This window comes from Cyprinodon tularosa, unplaced genomic scaffold (assembly GCF_016077235.1).
Source record: "Cyprinodon tularosa strain WSP-4 unplaced genomic scaffold, ASM1607723v1 ctg50, whole genome shotgun sequence".
NCBI classification, from domain to species: Eukaryota; Metazoa; Chordata; class Actinopteri; order Cyprinodontiformes; family Cyprinodontidae; genus Cyprinodon; species Cyprinodon tularosa.
The window spans coordinates 360,784-388,012 of NW_024039230.1; the positions used below are offsets into that span (position 1 = coordinate 360,784).

Sequence of the window (27,229 nt, forward strand, 5' to 3'; positions counted from 1 at the left end):
TCACTTGGCTAGCTGCAGTAATTTTATATGGAAATAATTCACATTCTTCAGGAATATCTAATTGCTTTGCATAAGTATTTCACTGTTTCATACTTTTGCAACACAATAGACTTCATACTATTACTAACAGAGACACAGCTACACTCATGGCCACACAGAGCGAGCTATTTTGGCTTATCCAGTAGCCTGTCTGAGTTCAAGCCTCCACTGAGTTTTGGATGCTGTCCCAGTCTGTCTCAGTCCACTGCCATATCTTCTGCCCTGCCATTTAACAAGGTACATCTGATCCTACATAGAAACAGTCAAATCTCAGCTTCCATCTTTCCCTCAATGCAAACAGTTTCAGCAGCATGTCAGTCAGCATTTATGAAAGATTCAACGAAGAAAATCCTTCTAAAACAAACAATGCAACTTTAACCATAGAAACCACTGTTGTGGTTTTGACCTCAGCCAAGCAGGTTATGTTTTCATCGCTTTTGGTGTGTCTGTTTTCAAAATAACTAATAAAGTAAGGGTCAGATTTTGCTGAAATATTCAAAAAAGGTACATATTTTGACTGGAGGAAGTTTAAAATGGAAAATATAGTCCATTAAGCCTAAACATATTTTTGAACATATATCAAAGACTAAAAGTTTATACAAAAAATATTTCTTCATAATTATATTATTTCCTTAAGAGAATTTGGACCTTTATTGGACTAAATGTTTCTATTTTCTGTTTTTGTGCCTCTGCAAGTAAATGCATGCAATACATCATCGTTTGTTTCATCTGTTCATTCTTTCTCATACAAAACTTAATTACAGCTTAACACCTTAGGCAAGTAAAAAAAAAAAAAATCATTCATGCATTTTTTATTCGGTCCACAACTATAAATGAACAAGATAGCTAACTTTCGAGACTACATCCATTTATGAGAAAGGACGGCATAAAGGGGACTTGTGATTTTCTAAACAAATCATGTTGTGTTTTATACTTAGCTAGTATGATAAACCTAAACCATTATAAAAAGAACTTCACCTTCTACCTATTAGAAAACTAAGTATATGAGTTGCTCCCTTCTTTCTGTCTGTATTTCTGTGCGTGTGTGTGTGTGTGTCCTTTATCATGCTGAGGCATAGTGGCACTACAGCCAGCTACCGCTGCAGCCCTCTTATCAGCTTTCTCACCAGACCCAGTCTCATCTCTTCATGCTATCACCCTGAGCAATGAGACAGGAGAGAAACTTAGACAACCAGCCAGCTCAGAGCTTACTGTCCCTGAGTCCATCAAGTTGCCGCCCTCCCCCTCCACCGTGTCCATGGCTGGCTTTCGTGATCTTTCTCTCCCTCTCTCTGTTTCCCTCCAGTTCATTCCTGCCTTTATCCAGATTGGCCAGCACAAATGTGGCAGCTGGGTAGATGAGTATGCAGGGATGGGGAGAGATTGGAAGACAGGCCTACTGTCACACAGTAATTGGAGCAAAAACTTGGCTCATGTCTTAATGTGTGTTCTGCCTCCTTTCTCTGTGTCTCAGTGCCTCACTCTCCCAATAACTGTCTAAGCTTTTTCCTTTCAATCAACATCTGGTGTTTTTGCTTTTTCTGTTGTTCTCCTTATTTTTCCGTCTACACCGTCAACCACAGTGTGTCAAAAAATTGTGTTCATTTCTTTAAAAATATTACATCATTAATGAATTCAAATTTCCTCCCAACTTCATTGTTAACATGCATCTTAACTTATTCAACAAAAAATATGAAAAAGAAAATGACATCAGGGAGGGGGATAACATTAAATACACAAATACACAATTAAATTGACTGAATTTTGTCAAATTCTTTCCGACTTGTCACCTGTTTGGACAAAATGTTATTTTTGTTCAAACAGGTGGTCCTCTACATCAGCAATGTCTCAGTCAGGTTTTTCTCTCTTCAAACCAATAGGTATGGTACAGGTATGGTGTATATATATATATATATATATATATATATACCACCTGAGCTTAACCATAAGTTGAGCTCAGGCGGGTCAAAGGGCCTCTGCACAGATCAAGTACTGCATTTGTTGACGTGAAAACGGATTTAATATATCTCACATTAAGCGAATGCTTGAGTCGAAACTTACAAAGCGCTACTTTAACCAAGAAGCTTACTGTGTTTTACTATTACCGGCAAATCTTCTAATAAACTAACCAAATATAATTGTTTAGACAGTTAAGTGAAATGCCACAGGTTATTGTTGTAACTTTGTTGTGTAGAAAAATATTACATTTCATTCAACATTACTCTGACAAATGCCTAGAAGTTTTATCTTTGCATTTTATGAGGTGTAACAAAATAGTTTACAAATTATTGCAATTTTTTCTTGATAATTTTGCTGGATTATTTTTTTTTTCAGGCATTGGTGTTAGACTAAGTCAATCTTTCACTGGGCATCTCCTGTTTATGCTTCCATATAACCGTCCTGCTGTGTTTCTCTCATCACCAGGGCCGGAAGGTTGCAACCTGTTTATTTACCACCTGCCCCAGGAGTTTGGAGACGCCGAGCTCATGCAAATGTTCCTTCCTTTTGGCAATGTCATCTCTGCCAAAGTCTTTGTTGACCGAGCCACCAATCAGAGCAAATGTTTTGGTGAGTCAAAAAGATGTGGTGATCATATAAAAATAGCAAACAAGTATTGATCCTAATTTTTTAATGATATCTCATTGTGAAAGGTTAGATTTAGAAAATTTTCTCTGATGATACCTCGCATTTCTTTTATATTGTTCAAAATCAACCTGCAAGTCCACATGCTTCTCAGTTCCCTGCATTTGTTGTTTTTATTTAATGTTCCTAATACAAAAATTACATTTATTTTTGAAAATGTATAAAATTATAAGCTATAACAGAAAAATTTCTCATAGTGTTTTAGCAGTTAAAAACTGTTTAATTAAATGATTACACCCAAATTTCGAAGTACATTTATATTAATGAATTAACAAAGTCTGCATGAACAATGTTGATTAAATTAAACCTCAGGGTTCTTCTCTTTTAGACTTTCTCAGTCCATGTGATCAGGGCTCTTTTGATCTTAGTCAATATTCTTTAAAGTGACTAAAATACTTAATCAGATTTAGATATTATAAATTCATTCAGTAGATGACACCCGTAACTTGGCCAATGAGGGTGCAATATCTGTAATCCTAGTGAAAAAAAAGTGTCTTCAACAACAACTGTCACATCAAAGACAACATGTAGAATGGCATCTGGCTCACCGCTGTCACAGCCTTTAAGCAGCTCAAGTTGCTTTCCCTTCATTACTTCTTCCAGACACTCAACATGTGCCTTAAAACTTCTCAGTAACTAAAAGTGCCATTGCCCAAAGGCATAGTTACAATCCAAGTAGTTTTGTGGTGCTGCATTTGTTTAAAGTCCCATATCTGGATTTTCCAAAACCAAAACCTGTTACCGTTGTTTTGCACTGGTATTATACTGTGATTCTAAGAATTGGACACATACTGTGGGCCATCTGTATCAGGTAATACACTAAATGCAATGTAAGTGGCCCACAGCAAACTCTGCATGCATGCTTTAGCACATATACACACACTAGTGTCTTTCTTTCTTTTTTTTTTGTATGTACCGTAGTGAAGACCATGTGTTGATTACCATTAACTGCCATTGATTTTAAGCCATTTTCAACTTTTTCTAATTCTGACAATAACCCAAGCCTAAACATTGCCAGCGCATACCATACCTCAACCCTAAACTGAACACAATTCACACCTTAACCCTTAACCTAACCCCTTGCCTAATAATTTATGAGGACCTGGAAACAGTCTTTTCTTTACAAAAATGGACCTGACATTGCTGGAGAAGTAAGACAAGAGTTCCCATTTAGCCAAACAGAAAGACACATATCCACACACCATAAAAAATGATTAAAATTTACAGTATATTCACTAAAGATTCTGCATTACAAAGCTTATTTAGATGGTTCTACTGTATAACTGATTAGTAGTTTGGCAGACTAAGCAGAGAGGAAGCCTTTCTCTTCCTAATGGTGTTCTACAACATAAAGAAGTCTGCTTTAAAATCAAAAGAAAAACAAAACAAAACAAATGGTGCCTAAATTTCTTGTACCAACTTTATCTACATACTTCATTCACAAGGCTATCTAAAGTGCTTTTGAATGTCTCCTTCTTTCCATACCTTGGTACTGCTTTGTAAAAAGCCTGCAGCGTTTGCTGCTCAGCTGTCATGCCCATTAAGAAAACATCCCAGTAGGTCTGTGTTGACAATTCTCTTGTATTCTGCCTTAATCTAAATCAGCATATTTGTTAACGGGATACCATGTGCAGTGATACGTAGGACATAATTATATCTACTTGGGCAATTATTACATAGTTGTTTAATTACCTGTCTCTCATAGAAATGACCATCGGGAACGGACCTCTGTGATAAGTGGTTGATCTGCAATTAATGAGTAGAATAAAAGTGTCAATTTATGGTTCTGGATCCCAATTGATCTAGCCACAAAAAAAGTAACTGAAACATTTTTGTCCAATATATTTGACATGGTTGTTGGCATATCACAGAAAATAATCTAAATTCAAATCTCTCTAACTAGAGGACTCAACAGAACCCAGACCCCCCCTTGCTTGTTTTTTTTCTCCCACTCACTACACCAGTTCATCAGGGTGGAGGTGGCACAGGTGGGATCCTTGGGCTTAAAGAGATAATAATAGACTGGTGGGGAGCTTGCTGTTGATTCAGTTGGACAGCACAACCCAGGAGACGGCCAGACAGAGTGAAAGAGAGGGGGAGAGAGAGCGTTTCCCATCATTGGCTTTCTATCAGTTTCTCTTCGTCATGGCATATCTGAAACTCTCTCCCTCTTCTTCTCACCTTTCTCATCTGTCCATCTCAGGAAAGGCTCTCTCTCATTCACTGTGTGTGTTCTCCACTGAACATATGCCTACTTTCACTGTTTATCAGTCAACAAGAATGGGGTCAAAAAGTGACCTCCTCACTGCAGATATAGAGAGTAATCAAACCATTTGTTAAAAAGCAAATAACAAATAGCATTTATTTAAACTATGTTCTTCAATTTTCATTTTGTTTATTTTCCCCTTAAATAGAAAATGCTCTGGGGCCCTATCATCAAAAAGAAAAAAAAAGAACAATAAACTTACCTTATTCAAAGTTGTTAGGAATCAATGAACTTGGCAAATATTGTTTTAAACCAAATGTTTTAGTAAAGTTAAAAGCTTTGCATTAAAAAAAGAGTAAAACAATGAAAGTTACACAAAAAGGAGTCCTTCATTACATATACTGAATGTGAAAAATAAGATAGTAAAAGTGTTTGCCTCATATCATAGAAATCTGACATCTAAAAAGAGAATATTTCAACATAGGACCACTAATTATTATGTATGCATTTTAGCACCATTTCAAAAAAATATTACGGTAAAAAAAAGCTTATGTATTACTTATATCTTTACTGAAAAAATCTGATTTCTCTTTAGCAAAAGTGAAAAACACTTCAAGGATATGTGAGATAATTATCTGAAAGGAGTTTCAGAGAACGGGTGTGCACAGAGAAAATCTAAATATGATAAAGTAAAAGATCTATGTACTTAGTGTGCAGGTATATATATATTCCCCAGACATGTAAAGCATCAGAATCAGTTTGCAAATATTTAGGTGAGTATATGTTTTTATTGTGACAGTTAAGATTAAACTTTTTAATAATATGCTTGTAGTTTTGGAGAAATAAAAAACAAAATAGAACACAAAAAAAATCACAATTGAGTCATGTAAAACTTCAATAAGTTAATCATTAATTGGTGCATAATATGGAAATGTAAAAAGAAAAAAAACAAGTCATGGATAACAATTGTTTTCTTAGAAATGTATTGTTGACAGGACTACAAGACTAATATCTCAGTTGGATACTGGAACCAAGTCATTGGTTGGGAGGTTTAATTTGAAGCAGGCCATGGTAAACTTACCGTTATTAAAGCCATGATATTTTTTGTTCTTCACAACATCCCAAAAATTACCTCTTACAGAATGTACCCGGCAAATTCCACAAGCCAACTGAAACTGTTTACATTACATTTAATCTTATGTACATTGCATTACATTTTCCTGCCTTTTGACCTTCAGACTTATATAATTATTTTTGCTAAAGGATGTTAAAGTAAAATCTGCATATTCATTACATTTTGAGGATTGTGTGTGTATCCGTGTGTGTGCATGTGTAGGACTGGGATCTCTACCAACTGACACACCCTTTCCTGTTCAGTTTGTTTAAAGGGTTTGTAAAAGCAGCAGCCTTATCTCACCTACACTGACAAAAGACTGCCCTCTCCCCCAAATTAAATTGGACCCATAGCAGTGTGATCAAATCAGCTGGCAGGTGGAAAATTCTGGCCGTCAATCACAGAGGTGTCTGATAAGAGCAGGCAAGGAGTCCCGGCGGGGGCAGCTGTTGGTTCACTCTGCCTCAGCACCTCAGTGATAACTGCAAGCAGCAGGCACCTCCGTCCTACACACCTTGCTCCAAGCATCTCATCACAACCTTGTGCCCTCTGCTCTTTACTTAGATAGATGCTCAGTTCCACACATAAAATAAAAACACATATTCAGAGAGAAATGCAATTCTTGTAAGGCTCCAACAGTCAGGTTATAGAAGCTACTTTGTCTACAAATACACAGCTAGACATGAAATTTTTTTGTTGGCTCTACTCTTTAAAAGTTTTATCTTTTCCAAATTAAAACAAGTAACAAATAACTGTTATTCCTTTGATTTCTAATACCCATGATATTGGTATTTGGGATTTATGCAATCTTTTTTTATTAAAATACTTTAAATTAATCTTTTAAAAAAGACAAAACAAAACCCTCTTGTTCTGCTATTGTTTAAAGTTAAAAGGGTTTTTTCTGTGCTTTGTTCCTCTAATTTGTCTTTTGTTTTCATATCTTTCCCTCTTCCGCCACCCCCTCCCAAAAAAACCCCTTTGCATCTAATCTCTTTTCAACTCCATGGCTTTACCTCAGGCTTTGTGAGTTTCGATAACCCGTCCAGTGCTCAGGCCGCTATACAGGCCATGAACGGCTTCCAGATAGGCATGAAGAGGCTGAAGGTGCAGCTAAAACGGCCAAAGGATGCCAACCGACCTTACTGACTCGTTTGCCGTCCGTTAACAGGTAAAGTACTACTTGTGGTGTATGAAATGTACCATTGAACAGTGAAAAGCATCACATGAAGTTAGTATTTTATTAATTTATTGATCTCCAATAATAGCTTGTGTGAATCTGCTGGCATTCAGTCTTTCAAGTGAAATCATAACCAATTATTATTGGGTACATTTTTGTTTTTAGACAGTTTTGCTTCAGTGGTATTAGGTTTTATATATTCTAAGCAAACTTTTATCTAATTATTTACTTGAGTACTTACTTTCATCATTTATAGCAACTTCTCCAAGGGAGGCCAATTTTGGAGGTTTTAGTTTAGTAAAAATGGCAATAATTAGCCTTCATAGTTGAAGGCTAAAAAAAGGGGATTACTAAAAATATATTAAATTACCGAAAATGTATGCAGTCATTGATTTGTCAAGTCCTCTACTTATTAATTTGCGTATTTATCATCAGCTACTGCAAAAATTATGTATTTGGTTAAGATCTAAACTAGTGTTTTTATGTTCTGAATTAGCAGTCATAACATTTGAAATGAGTTGGTTTAATTTTAGGTAGCATGCAGTTATTCTCCATTTAATTGCCTATTTACACTAAAACACTGTGGAGACTTTTTTCCAAGTTAGTTTTTTTCACAAAAAAAGATGTAGTATCTTGTTTAATTTTTCAAATTTAATTTGGACCTGGATGGGGCTCTGGGGAGACACAGTTGTAGGCCTGAATCGTTATCTGTCTAATTGGTAAAGCTTAGGCAATAGATCTATAGTATTTAGCTGTAGGTTGTAACATTTAATGGCAAAATTCTTTCCCTTCAAAGAGCCAGGCATAACATTTATGTCAGAGTTAATGCTTTTTTTCCACTCATATGGATTTTACGTTAGGAGATATGGTGTGGCAAAGAGGAACCTCAGACCTTGAAAGATCATAATTAGTTTGCTGATCAAGATAAGTTGACCAAAAGTAGATAAACATTATATGATGTTAAGCAATTTTTAAACTATAATTTTGCCCCCAAATTAGTTAACCTATATTTTTATTATTATATCAATATTAATTCGAAAACAACAACAAAAAGTATAGTAATTATAATCTATATAGCTTTTTAAATATTCATGAATACTTTTCTAAGGGTGAACATGTCAACTTAATTGAATTACATAAATACATTTGTTAATTTCTATTCTTCTGCTAAATACTGTGTAAAACGTAAACCGGCAATATTAGAATTTTGCAGTTTACATCTCATTAATACAGTGTCATGATCAAAATAGCATGTATTTATTTTTTTTTATTCTGAATCATCTACCTTATCATTAGACATTTAAAATCTCTGAATGATCAGTAGCAATTAAACCAAGATATTGATTCACAGCTGCAGTTGTAGTGTACCCATTTTTTTGTTTCTACGAGAGAACAGACAGCAACAACCCATACCTAAGGAGTCACAGGATTAGATTACTACCATGTTTGACTTTGGCACTTGTATTGTTGCTAATTAGATTTAAAAAGGTAAAATACTTTTTAAATTTTATCATATTTGAAGTGTACACTGTGACGACAAACTAGTAGTTTTGAGTTGTTGTGTTTAGGCTAACCTTTGTATACACTGAAAATGTCTTTGGTTTCTAACTGAGTTGACCAAGCAAATGGATGCAGATTTTAAAGATGTTGATTATATGATAAAATGCTATTTTATTTTTGTATTTTTTAGTGTACTCAGCTAATCTATATTTATGATACTAAAATAAACTTTAAGGTACATTTAAATAAAGAATGCCTGCAGCAGTCTAATAAAAGATAATTAGATAAAGAACAAACATCCTCAACAGAAAATTAACTAACTGCATCGATTAATGGCTAATTTTGTTGGATAATGCTGACCTTCATAAATGTAAAGGGCCTTTATTAGGCAAAATAAACTTTCTCGAGCTTTTAACTGTTATTACATTACGGGGCACTGTATGGGGGGGGGTGTGAAAAGTTAGGAAGATTCCAAGGGCTCATGACTGAGGGGGCGCCCAAAAAATATGTTCCGCTATATAAGTATTTCCAATATGAAAAGTTCAACAGCAAAATAAATTATCTTTGTGGTTTCACTATTTTTTCAGCAGTAAATGATAAAACAAAGCATGAATATATTGACCAGCACACCCTGTGAAATGACCAGAAATGGTTTCTTCCTCAGACCCGACCCGAGCATTTTTCTAGTACCAGAACTTTAGAGCCAGACACACGTCACTTGACATAGTGACAAAGAATAAAAAAAACAAGAAAATGTGTACAAGGCAGTGTTGAAAAAACATCTGTGGCTTTAGATGTTATAACAATGTCTTTCACAGGCCCCAAATTCCTGCCAGCACCCCTGTTTACATTATTCCTTCACCAAAATCATCCTTAAAGTGATATTCTGCTTTACTCATGGATGTCTACATAATCGTTATAAAATCTTCAAGAAATCTTCTGTCTGAGCATCGATCCCTCCCTGTCCAGGGAAACAAGTGGGCATGACCAATCTATGTAGAGCTGTCATTACCCACACCCTCAAAGAATTACCTACCTTCAGTGTGCTGTGTCTATCTGACAACAACATGGACATTATCTTCAGTCGACGAGTAGCAATTTGAGGCAGAATGGGATAAATTCTCTTCGAGATGACACTAAGTGGTTGTTGTAGTACCTTATTTGCACGATAACACAGGCAGTTTTTTTTGTTCGTTTTTTTTTTTCTGGCTAATTTCTAAGGCTGTGTCCAAATGTTGGCCCTAACTCTTCAATCAGCATATAGAGCAGGGACTATATTCCACTCAGTTAAATTACGGTTTGTAGAGATGACCACTACTTTTAGCTCCCCATTGGTCATGTGACTATGGCTTCTTGCATGGTGCTTGAGCCATGTTTGTTCTCTCTTGCCCCCAAAACAAATCTCATTGATGTTTTGCGAGGAGAGCTCTTGCAAAGCATTCCAAGTTATATCTGCCTGTCTAGTGACCGTCGATGTACTCAACTTTTTAAAGGGCATTGTGGGAAATTTTGGATCCATTGGTGGTGTTGCAGGGGAGGAAGGTGTCTTTCTGCTGCATTGAAAAAAACAGCAAATATTTCCTAATAAATTGGCACTCTGTAGTGCCTAGAGCAGGGCTCACCAATTAAAAATCAGCGGGGTCCGAATAAAGAAAATCAACAATCAGTAAAGGTCTGGAGACATTTTTAATTGTAATCTGTTACTTTAAACAGAATTTAACACTGAAAAAAAATGTTTTTTTATGCATCCATATTATGCACTGACTTTTTAAATAAAAAAAAATAAAAAATTTTATTAAATTTTTCCATTTTAAAATCTAAAGTGCTTTTTTAAGTAGAGAACAATCTTTAAGTTTGGTTTAGAGAGAATTTCCTGATTCACATATATAAATAAACGCCTGAACTGACCATTTATTTTTCTTCTTTCTTTTTTCTGGCTTAATGAGAGAATTGGGCTATAAGCTGCCCTTAAACACTTTAACCCTGGGTTTGAATGGTGACAAAGTCTTTCTCAAGCACACATCAAGGTGCTCATTATGAGCCTGGATCGATATTTATTTTTGAATATGTTCATGGTGGAGAATCCTGCTTCACAGCAGTAGGTTGAGCCAAACATACTCAAAATGTGCAGGGTCATCTTTGATCATGCCATTTCACTTTTCTTTCACCAGTTCGTCGCAGTTCTTGCAGCAGTCCACACTTTCTTTCAGTTTTTCTCATCTTCTCCTTCTTTCCCATTGCCTGGCTTGCCACAGGTTTGGCTGCTGTGTCTAAAAGTAGCAGCAGCAGCCCAGACTGACACAGCTCATTGGCTAATTGGCAGCACGTGCAGCCTTGTCCCGGAGGGCTTTAACGTACAAACAGGAGACGCGGCACAAGTGAAATTACACACTGCAACATGCAGTAATTTATAAATGTTTGAAATCAGGTTGGGTCCGGATTAGCGAGCAGCTAGGTCCGGATCCAGACACCGGTCCGCTAATCCATGACCTCTGGTCAAGAGCAACGTATATTAAGCAATATGAACAAATATATATATACTCGCCTTGTTAGATTGATATATATATTTCTTTTTTAGCAAAAGAAAATATTGATTTTAAATTTCCATCCAGTTTTCATCAAGCCTATCCCTGCTCGGGTCATGAGGAGTGCTTGTGCCTATCTCCAGCAACCTGCGAGAGGCGGGGTACAACCTGGACAGTTTGCCAATCTATCACAGGGCATGATTTAGAATTTCTGTTTAAAAAAAATTTTTTTAAACAAATTGTCCCAGACAAATTATAAGACTGCAAATGAACACCGAATTAACAAATTGTCAGTGACTGCCTAAAAGTTTTGCGCGGCATAATTTTACCTCAGGAACTCCATCAGACTGGGTTATATATATATATATATATATATATATATACACATATATTTACAGAGTGAGAGAGAATATATATTATATATATACCGTAATAGAAGTAATCATTTCCATTTTTTTTATTTTATTTACTATTGATTGTGTCAATTTCGATTTATTTTACTGGCAGCACATTTTTTCTTTCAAGCACAACAGTACCTGGTGCTAGCTTAATTACCACAGACACTAAACACAATGCAGTTAGCCACTGGGTGATCTGTTGGTACTTGCTAATAGAAACCTTTATTTATTTATATTTTAACCCTAAAAAATATGAACGTTCAAACATACCAATATAGATGTGAATTGCTCTTAACATCAGCATCCCTGAAGAGACTAATTTCGAAGCGTCAGAACTGATTCAAATAATCATTGCCCATCTGTTTACAACCCACATCTGCCAAGTGCAAAAGTAATATAGATGCATGTTCTCAAAGTCCAACTGGCAGGACTACGTTTCATTACAATAACATAAGCCTGGATTTAGTTCACCCATAAATAAATGCATGATAATACCACTTTCTTGTTTTAGATGTACCTCTTTAAAAGCAACGAAATGGCATATGCAATAATGATAGATGCACCTTCTATCAGTTCCCTTACTGCTTTTTGAATAGAGTTATGTCCTGCTAATTGCAGAGAAGCTTTCAAAGCTGACACACAAAGAGGAGAAAAATGATAGAGTTTTATTTATCACAGTGACAGGGACAAATAGTACATTTAATGCGACTATGTTGGATGACAGAGCAGTCATTATGATGTACTTTAAAAGTAAATCCATTTTCCATGACAAAATTCTTATATTTCATCTAGAGATTTGTTTTTGTGCTTGTTGGGGTGTTTATGTAGGTTTCCCATCCTCTTTTGTCTATTTTAGCCAATTTATGTTTCCTTCATGTTATTAGACCAGTTCTTTATTTGAGTTTTTGAAGATAAAATCAAGCCTGGTAGCATTCTAAGGGAAATGGTGAATTCAGATTTTTTTCGTCACAGTTCAAGTTCTTATATTTATAGATATGAGATAGCTCTTACAGGTATATCTCAATGTACTGTAAATTATTATTGAAAGTTCATTAACTTTGTAAAGTTCATTAGTATGAAGAAATATTTATTTAATATTTAACAATTCTGTTAATTCTAAGAAGTATGGTATATAGATAATGAAAACCTTAAAGTCTATTTCCCAAAGATAGAATACTATATAAGACTAATATTTTTTTTTTAAATAAAGTAATGGTATGTTATGGCCTAAATAAGCTAAACTAGTACTAAACTAGAAAGGTTAAAAAACATCTTATCTGCTCCAATCCAAAGTCAGCACAGCCTTCTACCAATTCATTTTAGACCTCCCATTGCTTTTATCACATCAAAAGTGAGACAGAGATGTTGATTTCATTTTCAGCAGAAAATACTGCCCACACTGAAAAAAGTACCAACCAAGAGTCTAACAACCATGTTATCACTATACCTGATTGGTCAGCAATCTTTCCTGAGATAAATATCATAGCTTCTCTATGGGCTTTGGATAAGAAGGAAGAGGAGAGACATTGGACTTAGCGTCATGTAGATGCCTTAAAGCTGACATCACAGACATTTGAATCTAGGCGTGGCCATATTGAGTACCTGCATCAAAGATGCTGTCCGTATTCAATGGTTGAGGCGCATCAGGGCACAGCAAAAGGTCCTGTAATGTGTTTTGAGCAGCAGGGGCAGAGCATCTGAGCAGCTGAAGCAGCCCATCATGAGCAGTTGAAGCAGCTAATGAGCTTCTGCGCATCTGTCGCGCTTCAAAAGCAGCAGTTATTGGAGTTGGAAATGTAACTTTTGCTACATGAAAAACACCTCTCAGCCCCCGCAAACAGTAGCGGAAAACTGCAAAGTGGCGACCAGGACAGAGGCTGCTGTTGAACGGGATTCCCAGTGACAGAGCACCGCTGGTGTACAGGGGTCTGAGTGGTTCAGACGGCGAAATAATATTTGAAGGCAGGATCGTAGTCTTGATGAACTTACTGCACAGATGAAGTTTTCAGGCGGACTTTCTCTCTTAAAAAATATAAAAACTACTTTTTAGAGCAGCAAAGATGCATCAGCGGTGCGTCAGAACTAAACTTGTACAAGCTTAAAAATGAAGCAGCACACTTTTTGCTGCTTCTGCTGTGTGCAGTCTGAACATAGCATTACCTTCGCTTTACATCCGATTATATTTTTCTTCTTCAGATGCCATATTTCCGGGTGAATAGACCAGCCAGCTGTGAAATACTGATCGGAATCTGTGCTTTTAAAAGCTTTTAAACTTTCTCCGGAGTATGGGGATGGGTTGGGTAGTGTATAAGATACATGTAAAAGCTGTGAAAGGAAAAATATGGAAGCCTGCCAGAGAAGAAAGGTGTTGAAAAAAGTCTGCAAGGACTTTGTATGGATCACATTCAATAACACTGATTTCTTCTGTGTGGCGTCTAAGTACACTGGGATTTATTTGAGAATGATCCATTCTGGTCATAGGGGAAGCCCCAGAGAGCTAAGCTTTTAGACTTTGGTTCAGTAGTCAATATGACGGGTAGAATCATCATTACTTCATGCTTTTGAAATGCATCTATACCATACAGTACATCAAAATATGTCTTTGTTCTCCTATATTTCACTATTAAAATAAAGGGTTAATGTTTTCATTTTATTTTTATTATCAGTCTCATACATTAAGAATTTCTGAGAAACTTGAAATTAAAATAATCATTTATAAAATGAAAAAAGGCTAGGAATACACTCTGAATGCAATAAATCTAAATATTATTAGTTTCTTTCTCCCAGCTGAGTTTTGCCGCACATTAATTTATAATATTCCGATTAATAGAGATTCACATTAAAAAGCAGACAAGCAACAACTAATTTGTTTTGGTTTTGAATTCTTTAATTTTAAGTACTAGAGATACAAGCTGCAATGCACAAAGTTCAGCTGTTTCATTTATTCGCATTTTACTAACTGCATTAGTTATGACAAACTTTGATAAAACTTCAGTTATGATTTTCCCTTTTCTGTCTTTATAATTCAAAACTTCAATATGTAGATAAGTACAGAGGCTGCTGTTTTCTCTGACTCTAACAATGTTACTTTGAAGTTGAATTAAAAACACGATCAGAAAGAATTCCCCTCTTTTGGTCTTAGGAGCCTCACTACTCTAAAATTCCACTCTGTGTCTTAAAGATAAACTTAATGCAAAAAAGCACTGAAGCACTCTCAATATAACTTCCCTAACTGCAAACAATGCAAAGCAAATCCTATTACTGAAGTTTCTGAAATATGCATTTTTGCCATAAGGGTTATCTTTGTGAATATAATTATAAATTCAACCTTTAACCTGCTTAAGTCTTTAGCTTGGCAATGTTTTATCACCGTACAGAAGCACAAATAAAGATCTTTTTGACATGCCATACATTTCATCTGTGGCCTCTATATTAGCGTCCTTATTTTACAGCTACTGGTAATATCGCTAATAAACTTAATTATTTTGGTAGGTAGAATAGGTCAGACTGTGGAGTCCAAACATAAACTGGGTGCTATGAAATCTGACCAAGGAAAAGAAAATCCCACTGTTTCTTTCTTCTTTTCCACACCCACCAACCTGGCAACCTGACATGGCTAATCACAGTGTGAGGTGGCCTTTCTGCGCTATAACCACACACCCCACCAACATCTGTCATGGGGGAAAGTTCCCACAGCTGTAAGTTGAACCCATGGTGTCATTTTCTTTTGGATGACGTCATGTGGTGGGACTGTGACTGCGTTGCATGACGTGGCGTTGATTGATATCTCTCAACTCTTGCTCTTTATATTCTGCCCTCCTTTCATATATATATTATATATATACTTTATATTGTATTTTTTGCAGTTTGTGGAGTGCAGTAGTCAATTAATTTCTTGGCTGGTACTTGTAAAATGACATGCTGACTGGTTGGTTTGTTGATTATAACTGGAAGTGGCCTTTAACTCTTTGTGCCATTGTACTGTGTATGATGTCCTCTTGTGGGGTTTGTGTGTATACATGTACTGTATGTTTTATTTCTTTTTCTCTTTGCATTCATATCCACAATTTTATATTTCCTCAAAACCCTGAATTTAATTTAACAAGAAAGACCTTTTTCTTAATTTCCTCATCAGCTATTAAGATATGAAACTGCCAGAATGTGTTTGAGTATCCAGCAGATCCTTTATATGCATTCTCCCTATAACAATACTGTGCAACCACTGTTCCTACAATTACAGCTGAAAGGTATAAAGGTTATTTGATCAACAACACAACTAAAGACAGTGGCAGATGCTATGGAAACAGTGTATCAACATCAAAATTAAATACTTGACTTTAAATAAATTCATGTCTGGACTTTGACCTATACTAACAGTTATGCTTTTATATAAACAATGCCATTATAATGAATCTTTGTTTCTGGTGATTTATACTCATGTTCGCATGGCAGCAGAACTTTCAAGTCTTTTTGAACTTCTAGGAGCAGTGATTCTTCCACTTTTTTTGTGCTGCTTATAGATTTTTTCGTGCTCATTTTTGTCCCATTTAATTAAAACATTAGGTTCACATTATGCACTAACTTGCCGCCTATGCAAGGTGCTGGCTGCGTTTTGTATGATGATTTATCGTCTGTTCCTTCATTTTTTATCCAGCCTCTTTTAACTGGCATCTACAAGGAGCACGGTCCTTTTAGAACTTCACTGTGTAAAGTTCTTTCAATACCTTTGCTGACTGTTAAGCCCGGTCTGTACCCGATGCATTAAGCTATGATGCAATCACACCATCCCCACCCAACCCGTGCTGTTGCATTAATTATAAATGCCAGCAGCTCTTGTTCAGGTTTGTGTGCCGTGTAGGAAAACCTGTGCATCATCCCAAAATATGACTTTAAATCAACTTTTGATAACACTACAGTGAGATAAAATACCAAACACCATTTTCTCAGACTAAAACACGTTGAACTTTGCTGCAAATGGTTTGTTTATTTTTGTTATTTAGGTGTAATGATTAGTTTCAGACAAAATTTTACAGATAAAAACATAGTTTGAACCAGACTTTACAAGCAGGCAAAGAATACTGTTCAAGTGTAAGTAGAAGTTACATTATATTATTCTCTACACATTGGATTTTATCCATTTCTTAAATCATGTCCTGTGCATGATCATGCTGACTCTCTTTATGTGGCTGCCTGCTCCAGCAAGAGAGTCTGGACAGCCTTCAAGGATCTAAGTTTCACACAATAAGATTGATGGTACACTATTGAAAAAAAAGTAGTTATATTGTGTGAGGTACTCCTCTGGAATGCCAAAGTTTCGCAGGAATTCAAACCATGGGCTTCCCACATATTTGGCTATGTGTGTCGTCAAAATGTTTTAGACTTGAAAGCTTATTTCTTTAAACCTGGCAACTTTTGGCCTCATACCTGAAAACTTTTTTCCTAAGATCTGACTACCTTTATCTTGATACCTGACAACTTTCATTCCTAAAAACATTACATCTACAATCTTTTCCTGAGACTTGACAGTTTTTTTTTTCCTAAGACCTGACAACCTTTTTCTAATATCTAAGACCTTTTAGCTTTTTTATTAAGACCTGAAAACTTATTTCCTGAGACATGATGATGTCCTTAAACCTACAGCATCACCTGGATAAAGTTATCAATTTTGTATAATATCAGTATAATATTTGTACAATACATTTATTATGTTGCAATAAATAAATAAAAATAATATTAAATACTAAAATAATAAATAATTAAATAAATAATAAAATTAATAAATAAATACACTTTCTGAGGTCACTCAATCGCCCCCTGGTGGCCCATTTTGAAAAAAATTGAGCTCAGCGTCGCTTCAGATTTAATGAGGAGTTAACCGATAATCTTACAGAATAAACACCAGGAGAACAGAACATGAAGCACTGCCCCCCTAACAAAAATAACAGGCAATGATCTTGGAAAATCAGTATTGGTTTGTATTCAGGTGAGAATTATCAGGGGAATGTGGAAAAGCTGGAGAAGAGGGACTGAGACTGAATGGTATATATTTTTAAGACACAAGGTGCTGCACTTTAACAGAAGAAATAAACCAGAAGGAAAAAATGTTAATACTGATCTAGGATAATCAGTTGAAATACACAAAAACAAGAAAAAGTAAGTAATTACCAATATGGCAAGATCCTAATAACAATAATCAATGCAGAGAGGTTCTCTGTGTACAGCAAAAGTCTATAGAAACATAAATATAAAACATAGAAATTATTTAAATAACCAAACCTTATGGACTGAAATATATGACATATGTCTTTAACCTTCCATTTCAAAAGAATGTATTTCTTTGTGTTGCCTATCACCTAAAACACAAGTAAAATATGTTCAAGTTTGTGCTTATATGAAACAAAATGTCATAGGGTGAACATATTTTGCACTGCAGTTTAAAGGAATAGTACACCCAAAACATGATTAGCCTTCATTTTCTACTCACCCCCATGCTGAACAACACTCTGGAGTACTTTTTTGATATCTCAAATGCATCTGGAGATCTGGGAGGCTTCTTGCTGTCTGCTGACATTCAAATAATGGAGGTCTATGGCGCCCGAGACAGAAAGGTCCATAAAAGTCCACAAAAAACGTGTCAATATTCCTCCATACTGCTCGTCCAATGTATTCCAAGTGTCCTGAGTGGGTAGCATCCATAATGTACTCTAAACGAAGTCATTTAGAATGTTTTTAGAGCATAAACAGTAGTGTATAGGATTTCCTGAAAGCGCGCACATGCGCGTTCACGACGCTACGGAAGCCGGCAGACCAAACCAGATGAAAGTGCGCATTCAGCGTCTGCTCTGCCGATAATGCAAGCGTAGAAGAAGAAATGTGCTGTTTACCTGTGCAAAGAAAGAAACAACAAAAGAAAAATGTCTGAGGACTTCAGTGTTGAGGAAGAGCATAAGTTCTTTGCCGAGCTGAATGCGCTGGTTTGGTCTGCCGGCTTCCGTAGCGTCGTGATCGCGCATGTGCGCGCTTTCAGGAAATCCTATACACTACTGTTTATGCTCTAAAAACATTCTAAATGACTTTGTTTCGAGTAAATTCTGGATGCTACCCACTCAGGACACTTGGAATACATTGGACGAGCAGTATGGAGGAATATTGACACGTTTTTTGTGGACTTTTATGGACCTTTCTGCCTCGGGCACCATAGACCTCCATTATTTGAATGTCAGCAGACAGCAAGAAGCCTCCCAGATCTCCAGATGCATTTGAGATATCAAAAAAGTACTCCAGAGTGTTGTTCAGCATGGGGGTGAGTAGAAAATGAAGGCTAATCATGTTTTGGGTGTACTATTCCTTTAAGGATTTCACCCAAAAAATGATTTCTCATTTGCTCTTGTTCATACTGTATAACACATGTTTTGATTTCGTTTCAAAATTGGCAGTTACCAGATTCCCAAAGAAAAAGGTCCTTATTTGCAAGTCAGTTTGTCTTTCCCTTAAGGCCACCCTATAAGGAGTCATAAAAGTTCCTTACCCTGTTCTCTCACAAGAGGTGCAGACAACTTGAGATGACTCACCTACTTGTAGTCGGTAAAATATTAGGAATTTAGTGTTTTAACTGTGCAATTGTTTTATGCAAGTCTATAAAGAATAACTAAATGTGAACTGATACAACTGGGGTCCAGTCTTTGAAGATTTGAAATAAGGAGTACAAAATGCTTGTTAAACAAATATAAACAAACAAATTAATAAAAATGAAAACTAAATATGCTATTATATTATTGGCTTTGATCACCTTATTTAAATAAGTAAACTATGTGTGATACTCAAACTCTAGGGAATCGGGAGGGCAGCCATTGGGTTATAATAAAAATAATAATGACAACAATAACAGTGATTAATAAACATTACAGTAAAAAAGATTAAATATCAGTCATAAAACCTGGAAGAGCTAAAAATATTGCATAAAATAATAGTTATTTACAATATAAATGTGTAGAGAATGTGTAGAGAAATAATGTAATAAAAACACTTCCCTTTCTCACAAGACAGCAGTGCATATTTTTAGATGCACCTGAAAAATTTGTTGTATTCTTCTTTCCACTTTAATTTCTTCTTGTCTTACGGCTGTTAATATTTAGCTTACTTGTTATTAAAGATAAATTTATGGTGGTTTTCCATTTGGTTTTGTTGCATACAGATTATTTGTTTTCTACAGCATTTCTTTATCCAATGCAGACATAATTTCACCTGCAAATTCCATTCTACCGTTGTTAGTACTGACTGTCGAAATATGTTCACCTTTACATAAACTGTTTGCATTGTTTGTCATTCTGCCCACAAGTTTCTTTCTGAATAAAATGAGTGCAGACATTTTTCTGCAGCTGACTGTCAAATATGCTAAATATAGTCAAAATCTCTACTCGCAATCCATTTCAGATTTGAGAAATCTCTCTGCCTGTGGAAAGGAATGGTATTTGTATATTCTCTTCCCAATAATTTGCGTGATTTGGTCATCTGCAGATGTTCTGCATATCCATGAAGAAAATTGCAAAAAAATATGCCTTTTGTAGGTGGTTAGTATATACACCTTGTGCACACTATCAGGTTTTCAGTTTTTATGTACAACCTACAAACCTTTTGAAGATCGGTTCCTTGATGTTTGAAGAATTTCAGCAATATCTTTTTTCTTTTTTCTTTTTTTTCTATGTAAAACAGATCAATTTGAAACTGTATTGATTTTCGTGTCGCATAAATGTGGAAAAATGTTCCATATAGCATGCAAAAGAGGGGACTGTTAGTGCTTTATGTGACTAATGGCTATGTTGGTTTTGTTGATTGTAACAAGCAAGTCTAAATCTGTGCCCTGTGTCTGAAAAAATAGAGCTGTTATGAAAAGGTAACAAGCTCATTTACAGAAATGGAAAGGGAGTAGAACAAGGACAGCACTCAGGAGAGTGGTCCTGTCGCTAAGTCAGATCCTGTCATATTTGTTCCCAAAGAGTGATTCAGTATTATTTTGCTTCCTTTCTTTAAACTGCATCACAGTTCACAACATATTAACATTGATGTGCTGTTAGTGTATTCTTTTATATTCAGCTTGACAGCTAAAACACACTCAGTTTCAAACTAATGTTAAGATAAGGAGGATGCTAAAAGGATTTTGTAGGGTTTTCAAATTAGCGGCTATTTGATGACACGTGGACTTGTGTCTTTTCTAACCATTTAGTCTCTGTCACTGTAATTATTACACAATTTAATGCTGTTTAATGCTTTTTTTCTTCTTTTTATCTCTCATGCTCTTTTGTAGTTTATTTGTAGAGAATTCACAAACAGATGAATCACATTAATGTCTCTGGCAGCTTCTCTTTTCTAACCAAAATACCGCCAGTTTAAATCATGCCTTCCTTGGATTAGTGCTGTCACAGTGTAGATGTCTGTTCCATATGGTTTTAACACAGATCTCCCACCCCACCTTTAGCCCACTTATTTCTGGCTGTGATTGACACACTTTGTTTCTTTTTTCTTCTTCTTCCCGTCTGTTCCTCACGCTGTTGGCTGTGCCTGTCAGTCTGTGTGATAACCAGGAGCCAGCAACCCTGAGCATGTTTGCTGCAGCCTTCCTGATTCCACTCACCTTATTCTTCCCTGTCTATTTCTCTTTTTCTCTCTCTATGTCACAGGATGAAGGGCCACAACACCTTATTTCCACAAGTGCAGTAAAAGTACAAAGACTCCTCGTTCTGCTACATATCATGAAGAAAGGGTGGTCCCTTGATCCTCCTGGAAAGCCGCTGAAAGATTGGGTGACTGAAAGAAGGATCCCAGAGTTGTTATTTTTTATTATCATTTTAGTTTTTTTCTTTCTTCGCAAATGCCTCTCTTTTCCCTATTTGCTTTGGCATCTGTGGAAGAAGATTTTTGCAGAGACCAACTTTTTGCTGCTGTTTTTTAGACATGATAAAAAAAGAAAAAACAAAAAAACTACTTTATAGACTCATTATGCTCAAAGCATGCATACTGACACAGGATACAGATAAACTCACTTAAAGATATAAAAAAAAAATAAACCAAACATACAAAAAATTAAAGAAGCTGCACTTAATGAATGAAAACTTAAAAAAAAGACTCTGTACATGTATAAATACGTGCAAATGCCAACACAAGAACTGAAGCAAATTCATGCATATGTGCACACACATACACACACCAATACACAAACACATACACACCAGCCTGCTGCCATTTTGGTTTTTGTGCCTACACAGGTGTTGTGCTCTGTGACAGGGCAAGCTCTGCATCAAAAGTGGAGAAACATGAAGAAGAGGAGAAGATTGGGGAAATCCAGGATAATTTACATGCATCATTCCTTAGGAAATAGGGACCAAAGGACTAAATGCTTTTTAAAAGATTATAAATATATAAATATATATTTAAAAACGCATACCTTGTAGCTGCAAGTATTTACTCATAGTCAAAAAAAAAGATCATTAAATCAATATCCAGTGGCTTACTGTTAGAGCAAAGATGGAAATGATGTAAAAAAAAAAAAAAAAAAAGACATGGAAACATAGTACAGGGGCCGATCTTTTGCTCTGGATGCTGATTTAGCACAAGGTGGTAGAATAGTGATGTAGACTAGAAAAAGTACATTTGCAAAATTTTGCTGTTGAATAAGAATTTTAATTTGTCATCAAAAGTTGGTGAAAGAGAGAGTACAAAAATCTTTATCCATGCTTTTGGGAGTTGTGTCTTGTTTTTTTTTCTTCCTTTGATGTAAAGGTAACGGCCACTGGATATCCCACTCATCATGATGTTTAAGGCATTGCACTCTCTGACAGCTGAAGAGATCTAGCTGACGAAAAAGGAAAACAAGAGAGATAAAAGACTGAACTCCCCAATGTCTGTGCAGGACAGTGTGCAGATGTTTAAGGAATCTCACTAGCCTTTGTGTTCAAGCGACAATCCACCATAAAGACCAAGTCAAATGGACAAGGCGTGTTTTTTTTTTCTTTCTTTCTCGTCATTCCTCTTGACCTTTTGTATTGCATCATAATGTATTTTGAAGCCACACATTGTTGAAACGAGAGGAATAAAAAGGTGACGGGTGACCATGAACAAAACAGTGAAAAAGCTTAAGAGGAGGAGTAAGGCAACAGCTACTGAAACTGCCAGCAAAATGAACTGTGGTTAGTAATGAACTCTTCTTGTGGTACTCTCCCCAAGTAAAAAAACAAAACAGCAATGTCTGAAGGACAAGCCAAGGCTGTTCGTCTCTGCTTGAGGCGCTTCTATTTATACTGATAAAAATCAAATCTTGTCTTTTATTAGATACAAAAACCCAAACTAAACACACAAATGGAAAAGGAGTATAGTTTTTAAAAGCTCATTAAACTCTGTTACACCTAAATTATAAAAAGAAATCTACTCTAAACTGGTTCCCCCATCTATTTGTTTTCCTCCTATGTAATACATGAAACTTATTTAAAAAAAAGCTGCCCCCCTAACAGGCTAAAACTAAGAACTGTAGTAGCTCCTTGTCATCTTCACTCAGATGATCTATAGCTTTTTAGAGCAAAGAACTACAGTGCTGTCACTTTTTGACTAAGAGTCCTTTTACCCTTTTTTGACAGTTTTTGAGCTGTACATTTGGACTCTTCTGTAAAGCCCAATCGATATGTTTGGAGTCAGGGAGGAGTACTGGTTGTTTTCAGTCACTATGAGCACTTCCTAATTTGCTCTGCAGAACACCAGTTCACATCCTTATACCAGCCCTTCTGAGTACCGACAGCTGGCATTGAGAGGCAGGACAAGGCAAGAAGGAGTCAAGCAGGAAGAGAGGAAATCAACAGCTTATCACATTTACATCCCTCTTTGATGATCCTTCAAGGCTGTTGCAGCATGATGCTGACAAAATTAGAAATAGTAATCATGCCCTTGGTGAAAAAATATTATGGATTTGTGATATATGCTTCCAAAGAACCAGTAATTGGAAGTTCAATTGGACCAACTTTGAGCTCTTTAGGCCCCATTCCAAATAGTCCGTTATTACTTTTTAAACTGTTCTACTTGCCTTTTCCTTTTTTAGTTACAGGACAGATTTTAGTCAAACGAAGAGAAGGGGTCAAACAATGAAATGTACAAGCATATACCACTTTTTTAATGAGCCCCTTCTGTCATTTAAATGCTCTGAAATTCTTCATCCAAGCTTTATTATCATCTCATCTTTTAGTTACGTTTTCAGTTTTTGAATTCCAGCCATGCCTTTTAAAACTAGGAAATAACTATTCACCACCATTCCCCCAGGAACAGAAATGTCTAACCCCACTAATGCCTGGGCCCACTACCCTTCAATTATCTAGCACTATATTAGAAAATGCTTTTCACCTTTCTGTAATCACTCTGTAATCATAAGCCTCTATACATTAGCAGCAACCAAGTGAAAAATCACAGGGATAATCACTTGGACTGAATGATGGGAGAGATGGTTCCCAACATGCACATGGATGACAGAAGGAAGATTAGGGAGAATTATGTCTGTGCATACTTCTTGGCAAGGCTGCTGACAGCTGACCTGGCACGGCTAACACAGCCAAATTTACTCATCGGATGGGGGATGCAGAACAAAACATTCCATATTGGTGTTAAACTCAAAGAGCAGATTAGTAGTTCTAAAAGAAAACTAAAATAGAAGGGCAACATAAAGCAAAAAAATATTTTCCTTCTCAACAAAGGATGCAAAAAACACTTGGTTTTAAAGACGCTTAGAACTTATATTTCTGTGGGAAATGCCTAGTTGTTCTACAGCAGCTGCTGCGTGGCCTGTGTTATTGAAATTCTTTTTTTTTTATCCGCAAAAATATTGCTTCTCAGCAGTTGGCAACAGAGGTCAAGCAATTTACAAGAAAAACTTGCTCAGAGTTGTTTTTTTCTCTTTCTACTTTTGCTAAGGGATCTCCAAAGCACAGTTTTGCTCAGCTATAACAAGATATGCAGAAGCACAGCTTTTCCGAATGATGTCCAACAAATGACATGTTTATTTTTCAACTGAATTAAGTACAATTTCTTCTTCTATCCCACATTAACTTTTGATATAAATTCTGAAGAGTACATGAAGTGGGTTGAAAAGGCTTTGTCCTCCGAACAGTTTGTGTTTATTATCTACTTGAAGCAGAAGCCCTCAATTGGCAGAGTAATATTCAATGAGCAATTGAATGTTCCATGCTTGTCTTGGCAATCCCTAAAATGCACTCAGTAACATAGAGCTTGCATGCACGCTCCAATGAACTTTTCTGTCTTAAATCAGATGCTGTAGTGCTCCCTCTCCTAATAGCAGGTTGAGTCCCCAGTGAGCCAAATTCCAGACCAGCTTAGCCTCCTGCTGTCTTGGTTGGCTGATAGTACCATGTACATGTAGCATGTACCTGCTATGCCAGAGTTAAATTAGAGAAATGTGAAACCAGCACTTCAGCAGCTTTAACAACGGTGTTCAGATTACCTATACACCATGGGAAGTATAATGTTAAGGTGTAAGCATTAAAAGCTGAAACAGTGACACACTTAAGTTGGAATGGCCAAACTCAGACAAAAAGGTTGTTTTAATAGTCAAACTTTGCTGGTTGAGATTCTTTCAAGATTTATTTCTGTGGGCCCTAAGAAATGGCAACAATGCAAGCACACCCCAGCTTATATACAATACAAGTAAAAACTGGCTGGCAGTTAAAATAACACAATGCTGAATAAAGGTTTACTTCAAACTTCAACTATTTCAAATGTTATGTTACAAACACAAACTTCAATATATATTACTGGTTAATTTGAGGTACAAAGTTGTAAAATGAACATAAATGCTCACATTATTATTATGTGTGTGGCATACATCTGTATTCAGCCCCCCTAAGTCAGTCCTGTTTGAGTTTAAATATATTAAAGGTTATGTTTTGCACATTTAAAGAGAAGAACTGTTTGCAAAATGGTTAAAGCTCTTACAGCCTGGATCGAAAATATCTGTAAACATGGATCTTTAAGTGTTACAATCTTCCTATCTGGATTTGCATCTGGACCTTAATTTAGCACCTCTGGCTGCTACGCTTGGCTGATTCCATTGTGGGAAGAGGAGCCTTTGCCCAAGTCTTTTGTAATTTTTTTTTTTTTTCCAGAATTGACTTGACTTTAGTTGCATCCATCTTTTGATTAGCTCAGAAACATAACCTCATTTGCTTTAGTGAAGCACTTCTGCAACATGATGCTTCCATCGCCATGATCCATGAAGTGTATAGTATGTTCAGGGTATTGGTGTCCCAACAGGCCTAAAGAACCCCAGCATATTTATTAGGACATTTTGTCCTAATCTGACCCAAACATTTTCTTCCAGATGTTGGCCGTTTACTCTTCACAAAAGTGGTAAACTTTAATTTTGTTCTTCAAATGGCCTTTTCCTTTTAATGACCCAACTTCTCCATCTCTCTAGAGAGATTTGTTAAATGTACAACTACTATTTTATGTACATGGCTCTCTGTAGTTACATCAGAGTAACCATAGTTTTCCTTTTTGTAATGAATGTTCTCAGACCAGTCAGTTTAGGTAATAATTTTAGAATATTTTAATGTCTTTCATACACTTTCCATTTTCTAAATGAGTAATTTAGCAGTGTTTGTGCTATGATTATAGCATGAACTATCGATTTGTTACCAAACCCTGCTTTAAATTTATTCACAAATATTTTTTTTGACCCTTTATTTGGGGTTTCTTGATCTTTGTGATTTTGTTTGCTCCCCCATATTCCCTACCAAACCTTTGAGGCCTTCACAGAACAGCTGTATTTCTATTGTGATTAAATCACATGTTTACGAATTATTAAGTAGTTCACTAATTGTTTATTAAGGAAATTAGTTGCACTAATTCCTAGGTGAATCTTTTTCAAATGGGGCTAAATGCATTTGTTCCACACTTTTCAGATTTCAAACCAAGCACCAAGAAATCCAGTAAACATTTTTGAAGTTTGTAGTTGTTGACAACAAAATGTAGAAAAGCTCAAGGGCTATAGTGCTTTTTCAAGGCATTGTAGTGTGTCATCATTCCATCTGTGCAAGGAAATATTTCTGTAGATATGATTTGTTGTCTTTTGATAAGAACTTAAAATTAGTTTCTAAAATAATGAGATGTATGAGTGATGTATCAGCCAGGAAACAAAAAGCATGCATGCATATTATTACTTACACAGCTTGTTGTTTAGTGTAGCATATATCCTTAGAGGAATAGAGCGGAGTATGAATATCCAACCCACTGAGTGCATAACACCCTGAAATAGCAGTGATTGTCAAGGAAAGGAAGCAAAATGTAATTGACTGAAAGTAGAGAGATAATTAAAGGAATCTGTTGGACAGAAGGGAAGAAATTAATGCCTCTCATTTAATAGCTGCTTTGGGAGAGAGCCGTCCCGTCGACTAATTTAGGCCCTAAAAAGGTTTTTGCCCTGAAAATTGAATTTTGGATAGAAAAAGATGGTGGAAAGGAATAGGTGAAATGGGCACTAAGTAGTATTGGTGAAAGTGGGGGGTATTGTGTGCTAAACTGAAACTCCACAAAATCGCTCCCAATGCTCAGGGCATCAGGCATTAAGATGTCATGATT

At 36.0% G+C, this 27,229-nt stretch overlaps 1 protein-coding gene across 11 annotated transcripts in view; it reads left to right on the top strand.

Annotated features, from left to right (window-relative positions):
* The window catches only part of celf6 (CUGBP Elav-like family member 6), a 195,648-nt gene extending 169,853 nt beyond the window's left edge, over window positions 1–25,795 (top strand). For 10 of the 11 annotated variants that reach the window (XM_038302954.1, XM_038302960.1, XM_038302959.1 and 7 more), the window contains 3 exons: window positions 2,464–2,607; window positions 7,021–7,170; window positions 21,280–25,795. In XM_038302954.1, the coding sequence (XP_038158882.1) occupies window positions 2,464–2,607; window positions 7,021–7,148 (272 nt within the window). In that variant the 3' untranslated portion in view covers window positions 7,149–7,170; window positions 21,280–25,795. Of the gene's footprint in view, window positions 1–2,463; window positions 2,608–7,020; window positions 7,171–15,228; window positions 15,301–21,279 lie in introns of all 11 variants that reach the window. The other variant, XR_005282293.1, reaches the window with a different exon arrangement.
* Window positions 25,796–27,229: the final 1,434 nt, after the last annotated feature.